At 35.8% G+C, this 16,679-nt stretch overlaps 1 protein-coding gene and 1 long non-coding RNA gene across 2 annotated transcripts in view; one reads left to right on the plus strand and one right to left on the minus strand.

The window, feature by feature from the left end:
* The window catches only part of parn (poly(A)-specific ribonuclease (deadenylation nuclease)), a 106,244-nt gene that overhangs the window by 59,208 nt on the left and 30,357 nt on the right, over positions 1-16,679 (plus strand). Inside the window, exon 21 of the mRNA XM_028813872.2 lies at positions 1,454-1,528. Coding sequence (XP_028669705.2) covers positions 1,454-1,528 — 75 coding nt within the window. The remainder of the gene's footprint in view (positions 1-1,453; positions 1,529-16,679) is intronic.
* LOC127529601 (uncharacterized) overlaps positions 16,067-16,679 on the minus strand; it is a 113,195-nt gene continuing 112,582 nt past the window's right edge. The window contains exon 3 of the long non-coding RNA XR_007936218.1: positions 16,067-16,446. This is a non-coding gene — a long non-coding RNA (uncharacterized LOC127529601). The remainder of the gene's footprint in view (positions 16,447-16,679) is intronic.

Here is a 16,679-nt window from a genome sequence, read left to right on the forward strand (position 1 = left end):
AGTATTTGAATAAAGTTCCTGTCTCTCTACAACCTCCTGTGTTTCTGTGCAAATCTGTGACCCAAGCACGACAATATAAAAATAACCATATAAACATATGGTTTCTACTTTGCGGATTTTCACCTTTCGCGGGGGGTTCTGGAACGCAACCCCCGCGATCGAGGAGGGATTACTGTATACTATTTATGTATGTATATATGTGTATATATATGTTTATCATTGCACTCGCAGAGTTCTAATCTTCGGGGAATACAAATTTGATGATTAGACAGTGCCGTTTGCACAAAGTGCAAGCCGATCTTCAGTTGTCACATGCTAGGCTTATATAAGGGAAGGGGTGTCGGCTAAAAGCAGAGCAGTGGGAGTCAAAACAAAGTGAAATAATAATAATAATAATGAAAGATTTATTGCTATTTACAAGGTATTTGTTCTTCTAATGGGAGAAAAAAATTTGGCAGCTGGCAAGTTTTTTTTGTTTCCTATCTGTGCAGATTTTTCACTTTCTTTTTTTTTTTTAATCAAAAAGAATGCTTTGTAAATAACTTTTTTGTTGTTTCACAATGTCTCGTATGTTTTCTGACTCTGGTTGGAGAAGAGATCAGGTTTCTTTAAAGTTTTAATTGATGCCTCCTTCAAGGCCAGTTATACATGCATTTGGCCTATGCCCCCCCTTCTTTTATATAGATTGGGTACATCAAGTGGCCTGGGGCTCCAGCTGCTGGGACATGAAGATCAGTTTGCGCTACTCCATACTGGCATCTCCTTGCTGTAGCTTCAGAGTACCCGTAGATAATGTATCCATATCAGCAGACCAAGAGAGCCTATGGTGCAAGGGATCAGTGTTAAATACTTGGTTGGGGGAATGGGAGTTTGCTGAGCCTTGCTTAATCCAGCAGTTAATACACAAAGTACATTGAAATTATGCAGAACAAGTATGTATTTTCATAATATTCTCATTATGGTCAGATAATGTGCCCCTCAAATGAACATGCTGCAAGGTGTTTTTGTATTTTTTTTTTTTATTTTAATGCATGCCACGTGCAGATCCAATGTAGTGACTTCAAGCTTGTGTGACGGAGATTGGACAGTGATGTAAAATGAGGAGTACACTTATGATAAGCTCTGATGTTGCACTTACCTTACAAAGTATCCTGAGGGGCTGGTGGGGAAAAAAGGAATGTTTGTCTTAGCTGGCCACACAGCGAATTTCTAGGAAAATATTTAGTTAACATTAACAAGTAAATTAAGGGTGTTTCTTTTTTTTTCTTTCAATTTCCCTTTCTGTCAAAGCAAAAGAATAACTTGTTTTTTCAGTAAAATGTTGCTTTTTTTTTTTTTTTAAGGATTTAGTATAGCAAGGTCATACATTAGGTGAAGGTTTAATTTAGAATACATTGTTTTATTGACTATTTTTTTTATTATCATCTGAAATACTAAACTTTCTATCTTGCAGGTAATATCCAAGTATCATGGATTGACGATACGTCTGCATTTGTGTCCCTAAGCCAGGCAGATCAGGTGCAAATTGGTAAGAAAGTAAAGTTTAACTGAACACTTCAATGCATTTACTGTCCTTTTCATTTAGCCATTAATCTTTTAAGTGATCAATGGTTTTTTTATGAAGAATTTCCAAACTAAATATAATCAATATTGATATTTTTAATTGAATGTAGTGGTAAAAAGAAGTGCTTCTGTAATGGAAGAATATTGGAGAAAGTCTGTTTCTTTACCATATAGTTGAAGTAATCTCTTATGCACGAAGAGTTTTTGGCATTATTGACCTTAAATTATATGCCCAAAAATAAATGGCTATTATTCTACGTATGTAATAAATGAGCTGCAAAGAGCTGAATAGTAGTGAGTCCAACATTCCAAATTTTTAAAATTATTTATAGGATTAAAAACCTTTGTTTACACCAGTATCAACTAAATAAAACTCAAATATTTGTGCAGCCAGCATGATTAGATAAAATATCGCACAACACTATCAATCCCTTCGGTGGTGATGGTATGAGGTATAATTATACTGTGAACAAGACACAAGCTGAAAAAAAAATGTGTGTGTGTTACATAGTTTACTGTCAAATAATGCAGAGTATGCGACACGTTTTTCGCCCTTATTTGGGCTCATCAGGCGTATACACTCACCTGCATCCCCTCGCGGGGATCGAATGCTACGAATATATATATATATCCCTGAGCTGTATTGTTTTTATTTTTATATAATATATGTATTTTCCTATAACTGCTTATCAGTTTTTCAGTTGATTTGTTCATCTGCAGCATTGTTTAAAGTTGGTTTTCTCTTACCTTAATTTTCCAAATATAATTTAAGTAAGATATTGAATCCTCATGAAAACCTAATACAGCACAGATGAGTGCATTCTGTGTTAAAAGTAATTAAATATGTAATTTTATATCACAAATAAAGATACGGGATGGTCTGACAGGAATTCCAAACAGTGTGTTAATTTCCCTGTGTTTAAATTTGTTTGTAAGACTGTATATCTTTAATGCAGATTATAGCGTTAGTAGAGCAATCTTTCAACAGCATATATTAAGCATTAAATGCAAAACTATTTGTATGGTGACACAGTTCTTTTTGCAGTAGAGTAAGCTATCAGCGCATGCGCTCAACCTCCTCCTCCTCCTCCTCCTAAGAGAAAAAATGTTTCAGATTTTTGCTATCTCTGAGGTTCCAAAAGGATTTAAAGCATTAGCATATTCAGATAAGAGTATATATCAAAGTGTAGGCATTTTTGAAATTCTGCACATCCCATATGAGTGGTTCATTATCAGAACTGTAACTGTCCTGTCAATGGACATGTGATAGTCACACTGTGTACTGTTGAATCATAGGCTTCTTTCACTTGTGACAGTCATTCACCAGCTGTGCTTTGAAATAGACATGTAAATACATTTGAGTTTGCAATGGACTTCTATTTATTTATTTTTGGAGTAATGACTGGATTAGTTTAACTGTTAGAGATGTTTTGTACTGTTCCATTATGCAAAGAATACATTTTGTTTGTTAAGGAATTATTATAGCCTAATGCAAGCCTACGGTGAATTAGACACTCATATGACTTTGCAAAAATAAACCTAGAAAAGACATTCCTATCCACGTCAATGTCCACCCAAATTATCACATTCTGTGACACCTTTGTGTATAGCTCCTTTTTCCCCCATAAATGGTACAGTCATGATACTTGAGTGCTTGCTGCATTAATTCTGATTTAAGTCAGGACATTATATGGTTGTCGCAATACCAAAATTCCAATCTTCAATACAGTACTAAGAAAAGCTTTGACATTTGATACCACTTTCAATACCTAGTACAGTATATAATGTAACTTTAATAACATGTTTTTAAATGAATTGCAATTCTATATGCATTAAAATCTTTTGATTGATGAAAACAAATAGCAATTTTAGTCTTAAAATGTAAATACTTAAAGTAGTGCTATATTTTGTAAAAGATAAGAGTAAAGTTCTGTAAACAATGAAAAGAAAAGTTGGATGAAGACAAAAGCTGTTACTGAGGAAGTTAAATGAAATGTTACAAATGTCATTAAATGTTAATTGAATAAATATTGCAATAGGTATAAACCTATTAAAACAAACATTAAATAAACATTAATGTGATTGTTTGTAAACAATTGTTCAGAAAAGTAACACACAAACAGACCACTAACCCACTTTTGAAGGCTTTGCATTTTTGTGTAAATAAACTGTGATGTCTTTGTAACTTCCAATTGTTTTGCAAGAAAGATTAGCCATGTCAATGTGCTGTTCTTTGAGGTGTGCTCTTTTTGAGCTGCTAATGAGGCGTGACATGCTAAATTTGTGCTCTGAAGCACTGCTAGAAGTATATGAGCACATGGACGAGTAATATATGAATATATTCAATTGAGTACTGAAAAGTTATAATGCCTTATTGTATAGTAAATGTGATGAAATATAATTTTAAAATCGCTCATAATAAAATACTTTTGACAACACTAGGACATTACATTGCTCTTAGTTATGGCCATAATATTTGCTCATGAAAAGTCCAGCTGATAACCCACATTATTTTCAAATGCAGTATGACTAATAGGTAGATAAACACTGGAGAGCTTGTAGAAAACCTTTGTAAACTTAATTTGATATGACCCTCTTGTTAGCAGTAGATCTTGCATGTACAGTAATTACAGAGAATTTCATTATACTTAACCTGTGATTCTGAGATAATTTACATATTAAGTTTATGATGTCCTCATAGAGTGCATGCAGGGTGTTTCCACACAGGGATGTTTAAGTGGTCTTTTTCATGTTAAGAACTGCTGTATTTAATGAATAGTTTTATATGTTCTGAAAGTTTGTTGATTTAAACCATGGCAAATGATTTACAACATTGCTTGTTAAATGCTAATCACCATTTTTGGAACATGCATAAGTGCTTTTGTATAATAAAATAATCACCAGGGGGTGCTATATACCAAACAAAAAGTATGAACTTGGACTATAGTAATATTTTATCTGGTTTTATAACAGAAATTATGCCAGTTGTGAGCATGGTTGCAGAGATTCTTTTGCAAAATGCTTTTTTCATATTTAAGCTGAGTGTTTCTGCGTGTTTATTATGACAGAGTTTACTCTCTTTCTCTGTGGAACCCAGAGGGTCCAGTAAAGAGGTTCCACACAAAACTGTAGCTGTGAAAGTGGTTTTATAATTGTGGTCAATAAGAATGGAGAATCTGTACAGTAAAGTGTAAATTTTAAAAAGATAAATTCCAATAGTGGATATTGATTACATTATACGTACTTAATTACAAAGTGAAATTTTTGCAATCCGAATTGAATCTTATTTTGTACAGAGACAACTTCCTTTTTAAGAACTGAAAAAAATGGAAGATTACAAAGAAAATTTTTTATAAAGTTTAGAAGAGAAATTTAATATGAGGCTAAATAAGATTTCCTTATTTCCTATCAGCTGGCTTTTGTACCAGCTCTCCACCCTCATCACCCTTCTGACCTTTAGAAACTTGTATGTGACTCTGATTGATCACAGCCAATCTCGGATGTGGAGAAATCCTTAAACTCTTTAGCTCTTAGTCTTTTTTTTCTTAGAATTTAAAACATGTTTCTTGCTTCCACTATAAAGTTATGTACTTGGTACTGTAGCCAGCAGAATTGTTTTACTGCCTTTTTTTTAATTTTCTTTTTATATGACTGATAGCGGCTTCTGACTAGCAAATCAAATCACCAATGTATTTTATAAAATCCTAAGCAGAGTTGTAAACATTAAACCACTTGGATGGACTAATACCTCAGTTACCTGGCTGTTTTAAGCTTTTACAGGTATGTTAAGCGTTGCTCATAACTATAAAAAAAAAAAAAAATGAAGACTGGGAAAACAAATAGTTAACTGTATTTATTCAAAAATGACAAAGAAGAGGAGAATGGCTTTTTTGAGCCATTGTGTTTACTTTATAATACATTTTATTAAGCATTGACCCAGTTTTTACATTTCACTATAACAATCATCCAGGTATTATGTCTGGAGACAATGACGACTGTCTCAAATCATTTGCAGAAATTTCTTCAAAGTGCCAAAATGTAGCCATCACTTTTTTAAAAATCTTGCGTGCCTCACCAGAAAGCTGTCCGGCACTCCTGTTCACAACAGGAGACGTGTTAAATTCCTGCACTTAGCTACAATTAGTTTAACAGGAGTGTGTTGTTGGTTGAGGAAAGGCAGCCTGTTCAGAGTGTCACAAAGAAAGTTTGAATGGGAAGTGCACATATACTTCTATGCAGTGAGATTTGGGACTAGACAAGGAGAATGGCAGTGTGGTGATGCTTGTTGGCAGCAGTTTAAGTGAGACCAGTACAAGCAGCACTCAAAGCTTCAAGAGTACCACCCATGACAATATCATATATACGTGTACAGGCCTTCATCCCATCATATAAAAGTAGTACCAAATTGGGAGGAGGAACAAGGTGCTGACTAAGTCGAGTAAATGCCTATAATTTTTTTTTTTTTTTTTTTTTTAAAGTCCGTGCAATTGTTCTCCTGCAAGCATATCATATATTGCTCGGAATACTAATCAACTCTCTGCTTTGTGATTTTTGTGCATGTTTGATTTAAAAACAAAAAAAAAAAAAAAAAAAAGGCAGAATCAAACACAACGAAGTATGATTTTTTTTTTTCTATAATGCATGCTGAGTTGCTTTTTTTTGTTTAGTAGATGATAGAAAAAGAACGGAGGATGCAAAGTTACTTTTTCCAAAAACAAATTCTAGCTGGTAGACACTCATTCAGATTCATTTTATTCACGTCAGTATGACATTGTGATTTGTAGCAATTTTAAGTGAATTTGGACCCAAGTCATCTTTTTGTATTAACATTACCTAATGCTTCTATATGTGTTGAGTTGCAGCAGTCTGTGAAACAACAAAATTACCGTCTCCTGAGCTAAAAAATGCACCACATCCTCATCCAGTGTAAACACTTTCCACAAGCATCACTCAACCCAAGGACACGTACCCCTCCACCAGTAAAAGGCAATGATATTATCATACATCGTCACTGTTTTGAAATAATGATGTGAACTTTTAAGATCACACACAGACCTAATTTTAGCTGAAATGTTGAGCCACAGGATTTAATTTCAGTCACAGTATCACCAGGAAGATAGAACTTTGTGTCCAATATTCAATTTGCAAATATTGCATTTTTGAAAAATCAAGTAATATGATATATAGAAAGCTATGATTCACATTCATATTTGAATTATTGGTTGGCTATTGTGAATCGTGGGTTCACGCTTCACAGATCCACCTATTTTTAGGTTTGTCAGCAATAATTAAGTAGAAATTATTATGCAAACTTTATGACCTATTGTGAAAAAACATAGGTGATGCTGTTGCAGCGCTACTTAAATCATAACAACCCCGGGATTACTTTATCATCAGGCAGAATCAGCAGCTGCCGCAATGGCTTCTGTGTGAAACAAGATGTCTGTGCTAGGTTTAAAAATGAGCCATAATAAAAAGCCTGTAGGATCCCAATCGTTAGTGTCTTTTTGTTTCAGCACTTCCCTGCACAATTGGAATGTAATTACACCGGATTTCAGTTTCTCTGGATTTATGTTCTTGTCCTGTACCAGCTTATTTGTGTGATTTTCATCTGGGGAGCACTTCCAAATTCTACAAATCTTTTCATACATCAGAATCACGATATTTTCACTTATATCAGCATCATGGTAGGGCAAACTTTACATAACTTTTAAGAGGGTGTTCACAGGAGATTTCATTTTATAACTACACCATCTGCATCAATGTAACTGGACTGTGTCATGAGTGTTCTGTCATTTTATGCTTGGTATTTTGCTGGTTTTCATTTGTATCTGTAATATTAATCATTTTTGTCATTTACTACCTTAAATATACACACATTTATTTTAATAAGTTACATTTTGTAACGAAGGTACAGTTCACTAAAGAACTTCTGAGCTACATACTTTATCTGGTAGACACCACGCATCTTTGTCTTGGCAGCCCGCCTCGTACACATGATTTGCTTGCACAGTGATCACTCTATCTTGCGTTTCCCACAACTATTTGCATTTTGTTTAGTCCAATAAACTTAGAATACTGTATAATCATGGGCCCAAAACGTATTTGTGGATTTTCTCATTCACAGGACTCCTAACCCCCACGAATTCAAGGGATTACTGATTTCTCTTTAAATCTATGTTACAGTTTAAATGCTTAAAATTTTCAGTTCAAATTTAAAATGTCTTTAGTCCTTGCAAGCTTCTCTACGTGTAGTGCAGATTGCAGCAGGATCTTTCAGATTGTAATCTCATTTTCACGTTACTTCCTGGTCTGTTTGTTCTTATGAACCATCTGAATAAGATATTAGGACAACTTGCCTATTAGGTAACCAGTAAAACTTAATTGATTGCATGATCCCCACTTGTTTATCAATTATTAAAGTGTTTGTGTGTGTGTTGTTGTTTGTTTGTTGTGTTTCTAATTTTTTTTTGTGGTGTTCTACTGCTGATTATTTTATTTTAATATACCATCCAATCAAAATGAAATAATTGTTGCCTTAATAAAGGTAATAAATGAGATACCCACGATGATAAAATGAATCATGGTCACCAGTCTTGCAATCCAAATCCAGACTTGTGATTCAGACCAGGTTCACTGGTTGTTTACATTCTTTGTTCCTAAGATTAAATTCTTCTGTGTCCCTAAGGGAAGAGAAGAAGACTGTACATTTACATAAAGAGGTCATAAAATGAATGATGAATTATTTTTTTTATAGTTCTATGCAAACATCTGGACATCCCTGGCCAAATTATATACTTTGTTGACACTTAAAGTAAAAAATGGTAGATACAGCTTCATCAGCAAATAAGTTAAAACAATGCCATTTTTATATGAATATTAATGTACAGTTAATTGATTTTCACTAAAAAAATCTATAATTTTTTAAACTCCAGCTCCTTCAATCCTTTGTTGAAACACTATAAATGAGTTTAAGTAATGATGGCTCAAGTTAATTTACTGTGGTGTACTATTGTGGTGACAAATAGCTTGTGCAATATATTATAACAGGTTTGGCTGCAATGCCTCAAGAGAGGAGCCCAGTATTCCTTGTCATACAAATATTTAAGACACTTAGATGTTGGATTTTGTAATAGCGAATTGAGATAGAGGAGCTAGTTTGGGATCAGCTATACGCTTTTCCAAATGATGGTAGCCAATCTGATCAGCAATGAAACCGTCACTATCGTAATAGGCCTCACAATGTGTTAGTGCCATGCTTCTGAAGATAGTGATATCTTCCATTGGACTAATACAGAAAAATCAAGGCTTTGAAAGTAAGGTGTAATTGCAGCAGGAAAGTACTCACAAGTTCACTAACCTTCTCCAAGTTACCTGTAGACTGGCTAAGCATAATAAAGCCTTTACTGATACAAAGGTATGAACATGGCATTTTATTTGCACGTGCTTGTCCAAATGTCATTAAATGTGTAAAACTGGTATATGTCAGCTACAGATGCTGCTTGATGTTTTCATGTTTTGGCAGAAAATGTCCAAAGTTGAGCGATTGTCAGTCAGACTAAGCATATGTCACTAGTCATTGATGAATTAACAGACAATACAAACATGGTACCACTGATGGAACAGAATTCATAGTGGAATGGCAGGCACATGTTGGGATGCCTAAGCACCTGCCACTTTTGCTGTAAGTGTAGCTTTCAAACCTTGCTTTTGAATGGGAGACTTCCACTCACACTACTAATTATTGCTGACTTGGGAGGTTGGGTTTCATTTCAGGTTGGATGATCTCACCCCATTGTAACAACAAAGTTTATTGGGTGATTTTATTGGCTTAAGGATTGTTTAAGCTTAGTGTTTTATAAAGAATGATTTAATAGTCATGGACTACCTTATTTGTCATAAACTATTTTTGTACCAAATTCTTTAATTGGTATTTTTGTTCAGTAAAAAAAACGCTGCTTAAAAGCAATGCAAAAAAAAAAAATTCCATCATTATAATATCAAGAGTCACATAAATTTATTCACAATACCTTAATGTACATTATCTGATTTGTTTCTACTGAAGTTACTTCTATGAAATCAAACTTATCATTAATGCATATTTTTCATAATTCCTATAAATTATCATTTGTTGTGTTTTTGAGGTAGTGCACATAACTGGTAAGACTTGGCCTCTGTACTAATCCAGATTTGGCCATTGTACTGGACTAATTACTTTTAGCTGGTGATGGCATCCCATTCTCTCTTACACTAATATTTAGTTGCTATAATAATAAACATTACTTTGACTTTAAAAAAAATCTTCCTGATATTTATAGATTTTTATTAATTCACACAATTAGAAAAAAAATAAAGGCAACTCAAATTCTTTGGCAGGACAGTCTTTTATCAGTACTCTTTAAGCAACATTTTGAATGTTTACGCATTTAAAAACTAACTTTGAAGTGGATTTTCATGAATCTTTGAAAGCTTACGTATTTTTTTTTCTTCCCCTTTTGTATGGATAACACTGATGTAGTCTGTTGATTTACAATTCTATATACTATGTGTGTATGTGTGTGTATGATTATGTGTGTGTGTGTGTGTGTGACAGGGTATACCCAGTAATAAATTGATGTATTCTTGTCATTCACCCAGTCCTACAGCGAAAGGGTCTGACACCCCAGTACCCTCAACTAGAATTAAAGGATTCAGGAAATGGATGAATAATTTCAGCTCTCGCATTGCTAAAACATCAATTACATATCACACAGTCTGTCTTTGATTTGACCTATAATTTTGTTTGATTAGGTAGATGTGGACATTCCAATCCCACTCTAGTGCTGACAAAAACAACTGGACCAAGACCTATTAAGCCTGGTTTATACTTACCATGTGAAGCCTGTGCATAGACCAACCAAAACCCATTAATACTCGATGTGGCTCTTTCGATCAGTGCATTGATAGTCTCCTAGTAACTAAGTGACACTGTTTTGTCAGTGTTGCATACTTAATGTCACAGCACAGAAAGTGAAACTCTGCTGATGCAAAAAGAGCTGTCCCTGCTATTACTGACTTTAAGAGGAAGAAAAGGAGATGGTGGAGTATGAGACCTATTGACCAAAAGTGGTGAAGGAAGGGTGAATGTAATATTCTTGTAATGGGGACCTCCTTGATGAGCAGATGCATGTCAAATGTTTTTGCATGTCGTCTTGCAGGCTTGTTGATTCATACTGAACCTTTTGTTCATCATTCTGGCACATCTGTAACCAGCCTCTCCTTGAAATTCACCATTTTGAATACATGGCAGTAGGTAGTCAGAAAAATTTTTGTGCGCAGCGAACATACTGTGTCTCCAAGTCTGACATAAATTTTGCTGTGCTGCCCTTACAATAAGAAAAAAAAAAAAAGGTTTAAATTTGATTGTGATCGGGTAGATGAGAACGGAATGCCCCATGTAACCCATGAATAAACCCCCTAATCTGCATTATAAGAGGTGTGCAGGTGAACATTCTCTCAGTACTGGAAGCTGAAGCTCTGGTGATAACACAAGTCTTCCTACATATCATACAGAAGATATGGAATAGCAAGGAAAACCCAGTAGACTGGATTATTGGCATCATCAAACATCTAAAGAAGGTTGACTTGGATAACTTAACATTTGGAGAGGCATCACTTTACTATCACTCAGCAATAAAGTATTCAACAGCATAATCCTCCAAAAGATCACTGCAACAGTGGATACCATACCCTGTGAACAAGCAGGTTTCATGAAAGGTAAAATCTTGCATTGACCTCATCTTTGTCCTCTGGCAGATACTTGAACAACCCAATGAACGGAACAGCCTTCTTTACATTGTGTTTGTTGGACTTCAAAAAGGCCTTGGACACCTACATTGAGCCTCCTTGTGGGACATCCTCTGATATAATAGAAAGCCACAGAAACTAGTAACCACCATCCAGTCACTATACAAGAATTTTGAGTGCAGTTATTTATAACATCCAAATGACAGGAGCTTTCATGGTCGAAGCTGTTGTCTAGCAAGGCTACATTGTCTCGCCTCTGATGTTTTCCTTGGATATAGAATACATTATGTGCAACATCAGTGGGGATGAAGAGAGGTGATACAATCGAAACCGGCCACAATGCTAGAAAACCTGGATTATGTAGCTGAACATGTGAAGATCCAACAGACCGAATATTCACACTAAGAAGTTGATATTTAAGGTAGTGGTCATCACTCCCATGGGACTCCTGCGACCCAGTACAATTGCTTGCAACGTGGATCCTGATTTTCAGTTCTGCGGGCAGGAGCGGATGGTCAACACCTTATTATGGGAGGGAGCGGGTGGGAGCTAGAGGCTTAGAAATTTTAAATTTGGAACAGAATGTACATTCTATCTAATAGTACTAGGGTGTTGTACCGTGTTAGCCATTATGAATGTAGAGAAAAGCCAAGCAAAATGACACCTTTTATTGGCTAACTAGAAAGATTACAATATGCAAGCTTTCGAGGCAACTCAGGCCCCTTCTTCAGGCAAGATGTAAATCAATTTACATCTTGCCTGAAGAAGGGGCCTGAGTTGCCTCGAAAGCTTGCATATTGTAATCTTTCTAGTTAGCCAATAAAAGGTGTCATTTTGCTTGGCTTTTCTCTATCTATCTAATAGAAATAGATAGATATACAGTACTGTGCAAAAGTTTTAGGCAGGTGTGAAAAAATGCTGTAAACAAAGAATGCTTTCAGAAATATAAATAATGATTGTTTATTGTTATCAATTTACAAAATGCAAAGTGAGCAGACAAAAGAAAAATCTAAATCAAATCAATATTTGGTGTTACTACCTTTTGCCTTCAAACCAGCATCAATTCTTATAGGTACACTTGCACAAAGTCAGGGATTTTGTAGGATTCTAGTCAGGTGTATGATCAACCAATTATACCAAACAGGTGCTAATGATCATCAATGTCACACGTAGGTTGAAACACAGTCATTAACTGAAACAGAAACAGCTGTGTAGGAGGCTTAAAACTGGGTGAGGAACAACCAAACTCTGCTACCAAGGTGCGGTTGTGGAAGATAGTTTCATGTCATGGCAAGATTGAGCACAGCAACAAGACACAAGGTAGTTATACTGCATCAGCAAGGTTTCTCTCAGACAAAGATTTCAAAGCAGACTGGGGTTTCAAGATGTGCTGTTCAAGCTCTTTTGAAGAAGCACAAAGAAACGGGCAATGTTGAGGATCGTAGACGCAGTGGTTGGCCAAGGAAACTTAGTGCAGCAGATGAAAGACACATCAAGCTTATTACCCTTCAAAATCGGAAGATGTCCAGCAGTGCCATCAGGTCAGACCTGGCAGAAACCAGTGGGACCCAGGTACACCCATCTACTGTCCGGAGAAGTCTGGCCAGAAGTGGTCTTCATGGAAGAGTTGCAGCCAAAAAGCCATGCCTCTAACGTGGAAACAAGGCCAAGCGACTTAAGTATGCACGAAAACATAGGAACTGGGGTGCAGAAAAATGGCAGCAGGTGCTCTGGACTGATGAGTCAAAATTTGAAATATTTGGCTGTAGCAGAAGGCAGTTTGTTCGTCGAAGGGCTGGAGAGCGATACAATAATGAGTGTCTTTGAACGTTTGGGGCTGCATTTCTGCAAATAGAGTTGGAGATTTGGTCAGGATTAATGGTGTTCTCAATGCTGAGAAATACAGGCAGATACTTATCCATCATGCAATACCATCAGGGAGGCGTATGATTGGCCCCAAATTTATTCTGCAGCAGGACAACAACCCCAAACATACAGCCAAAGTCATTAAGAACTTCAGCGTAAAGAAGAATATCATCTGAGTGCGTCGGGGATTACATGAAGAGACAGAAGGATGTGAGGAAGCCTACATCCACAGAAGATCTGTGGTTAGTTCTCCAAGATGTTTGGAACAACCTACCAGCAGAGTTCCTTCAAAAACTGTGTGCAAGTGTACCTAGAAGAATTGATGCTGTTTTGAAGGCAAAGGGTGGTCACACCAAATATTGATTTGATTTAGATTTCTCTTTTGTTCATTCACTGCATTTTGTTGATTGATGAAAATAAATGATTAACACTTCCATTTTTGAAAGCATTCTTTGTTTACAGCATTTTCACACTTGCCTAAAACTTTTGCACAGTACTGTATGTGTGTGTGTGTGTGTGTGTGTATATATATGTATGTGTGTGTATATAATATATATATATATATATATATATATATATATATATATATATATATATAATATATATATATATATATATAATATATATATATATATATATATAATATAATATAAGAGAGAGAGAGAGATGAATTAATATATTTTATTTGCATATACTGTCACCTGTGTAGCCTTGTCAAGATTGCAGAGCCTGGAGATGGTCTTGCATCCACAGCTGTGGAAAAAGTATTAAAAACGAGAGTACAAGACTGCAAAACTCAGTAAAGGGGAATCAGACATTTGGCAGTCATTTTCAGTTGTTATCGATGGCAACCAAGTGCCGTTTGCTTGCTGCAATAAATGTGCCAACGTACAGTGGACACAAGTCATGCACCTCAGGTTTAAATTACCACACATGTGCAGTAGCGAAGGGTCAAACTAAACTGACATTCTTGCCAAACCTGTCAAAAGTGCTAATTGGCGCTAAAAGCGAAGCACAGGATAAATTTGCATTTTTTGTTTGCAAGGATATTGGGCTTTACATTACAACAGGACTATATTCATCTTGAGCAGTACCTTGACACAGCAGCCAAAATTGGAAAGTCTAATATTTAAAGAGTCTGCCCCATCTGACGGCTGTATCACCGCACATAGTACAAAAACTAAAAAAAAAAAAAAAACAACCGGGAATGTATATTTTATGTGAAATGCTAAAGACTGTCAATAATTGTGTGTGTGCTGTCACAACTGATATTTGGAATGTAAACTTTCATATCTACTTTCATCAGTTCTATTAATGAGACCTGCAATGTTGTGTCAAGGGTGCTTTTTGTGACCCTGTTTGAAGCAAGCACGATTAATACTGGTGAAAACATTTACGCTTTACTGTTTGAAAAATTTAATTTCGAAATTGACTGTTCCTGACTGAGGAGCGCAAACAATCGCTGCTTTGCGCAGCTGCTGTAGATTAAACTGTAGTGGCCACATTCTTAACACGATTGAAGTGTTTTAAACATCCTGGACAACAAGGCAACCTTACAAGGTAACTCAAAGTCTGTGGAGACAAGATACAGTGCTGAATTCAGTGCTACAGCCTTGATGATTGACTTTATCAACAAAAACATACAACTGTGGTTTCTTTTCTGAAACCATTCAATGATGCAACAACTGATTTAGAATCAGAAATTAACGATTTCTTGAAAGAGCTTGTCAACAAACTGTTCAACACTAACTTTTATCCACATGCTCTATAAAGGAGCAACATTTCTCAGTCAAAGCTTCTGTTTCGATATCTCTTCTTTAAAAGGATCACAAAGGTGCAGGGACAAGAAGAGGTTTGTAATAATTTTTAATCATTTAAATTTAACGAAATTGCACTAAATCAAAGAGGTGAGGTTCACTGGTCATCTGTTAGTAACATCCTGTTTTCTCACAGAGCTTGCAAGCAGACAAGGACTTGCTAGTACATTCACAGTGCTTTGCTTGGTTATAGTGTACTTGTATTGATAAGATAAAAGTACTGTGAGAAAGTGGGGAATGTTTAAGATACCAGTAATACAGCAACTATGAAAGGGTCTGTTTTAAGCAAAACTTGTATGTGCGACTTGTACATAGGCTGCACCTACCTTCCGTGTCCGTTCCAAATTTTGTGAAATGAATAGCAATTATTAACATAGATTGTACATTAATATAAAATAGTAAGTGGTTCCCTGCTTACAAAGCTTTAACAAGACATGTTGCTTACACTGCTCTTTTTTTTTGTTCCTTTCTGTGAAAAAGATGTGTGGACTTGTGCCTAGAAATTATTTAAGTCCATTGGAAGATTTATATTAAAAACTGATGAAGTAGAATCGTCGCAAAAAAAGTGAAAAGGAGAACTAGGCGAAAAAGGGGAAACCTTCAGCCACCTCCTTGTACAATATCATATTAAATAGGCTTTTCAACCATACAAGACTTTTTTCCTTAATTGAAGCAATGTGTTTTTGTGGGTGGGAGCAGAACAAATGAGGCCGGGTGTATGAGTGAGTGGGTGGGCGTGGGATGGAGAACTGCAGGAGTGGGTATTTGTGGGTTTATAAAATCAGTCCCGTGTAGACCTCTTGTTTAAGGACCACCTCCTCACCATCCATCTGTTGTAACTCTGAATGCTGGAAGACTACCAGCTCCTTTCAAAAAACTTGATACTGGGGATTTTTTGGCCAAATGCATTGCACAGAACAGTGGAAAAAGGACTTTGAAGCTGAGGTCAGAGTCTCCAGACAGCCCCCACTGCAGTGGCCAATAGAGAGAAATGGCGCTCAGTTTCTATCACCTCAAGTATCAGATGGTGTGGAGAAGACTGACTGATGATCTGCATGATATGAGTGATGCATGCAGATGGGCATCCTCTAAATGGTATCTTATTTCGGACATGATTTGGACACTAGAGACGCATTAACTTTAGTACTATGTACTAAATGTTAATCCAACATTCCATTGTAAACATTACTAACGCACATTTACAGGTTTAATGACTGCACATGTGATTAACGTAAACTATGTATACGTGACATTCATATAATAGGTTTCTAGAGAGTAAATACACAACATTATACAGTAAAATTGTATGCACCTGGTACAGTCACTGTATGAACAAAACTGAAGGACATCACTGCATGCGTTCACCAGAGCTTGTCCTTTTCTTTATTGTTGCCTAGAGGAAATGTGTCCTTTCCTGTAGAATGCAAAATAACACATCATTCTCATGTCCTTTTCTAATTATCAGATAGATATTCTGTTCACAGAGCTGTATTTAGTAAACAAAACATAACAGTTGCAGATGTGGAGGTGAACAAGCACAGCTTTTGTCAAAACTTTGTGATGAATTTTCTTGGGAAAAAATCTCTTCTTCCCAATGAAGGAAGTCGTCAACACATGGGGCTTTTATTGTTAGTTTTTGTTCGCTTG

Source organism: Erpetoichthys calabaricus, chromosome 11, assembly GCF_900747795.2.
Source record: "Erpetoichthys calabaricus chromosome 11, fErpCal1.3, whole genome shotgun sequence".
Taxonomy (NCBI): Eukaryota; Metazoa; Chordata; class Cladistia; order Polypteriformes; family Polypteridae; genus Erpetoichthys; species Erpetoichthys calabaricus.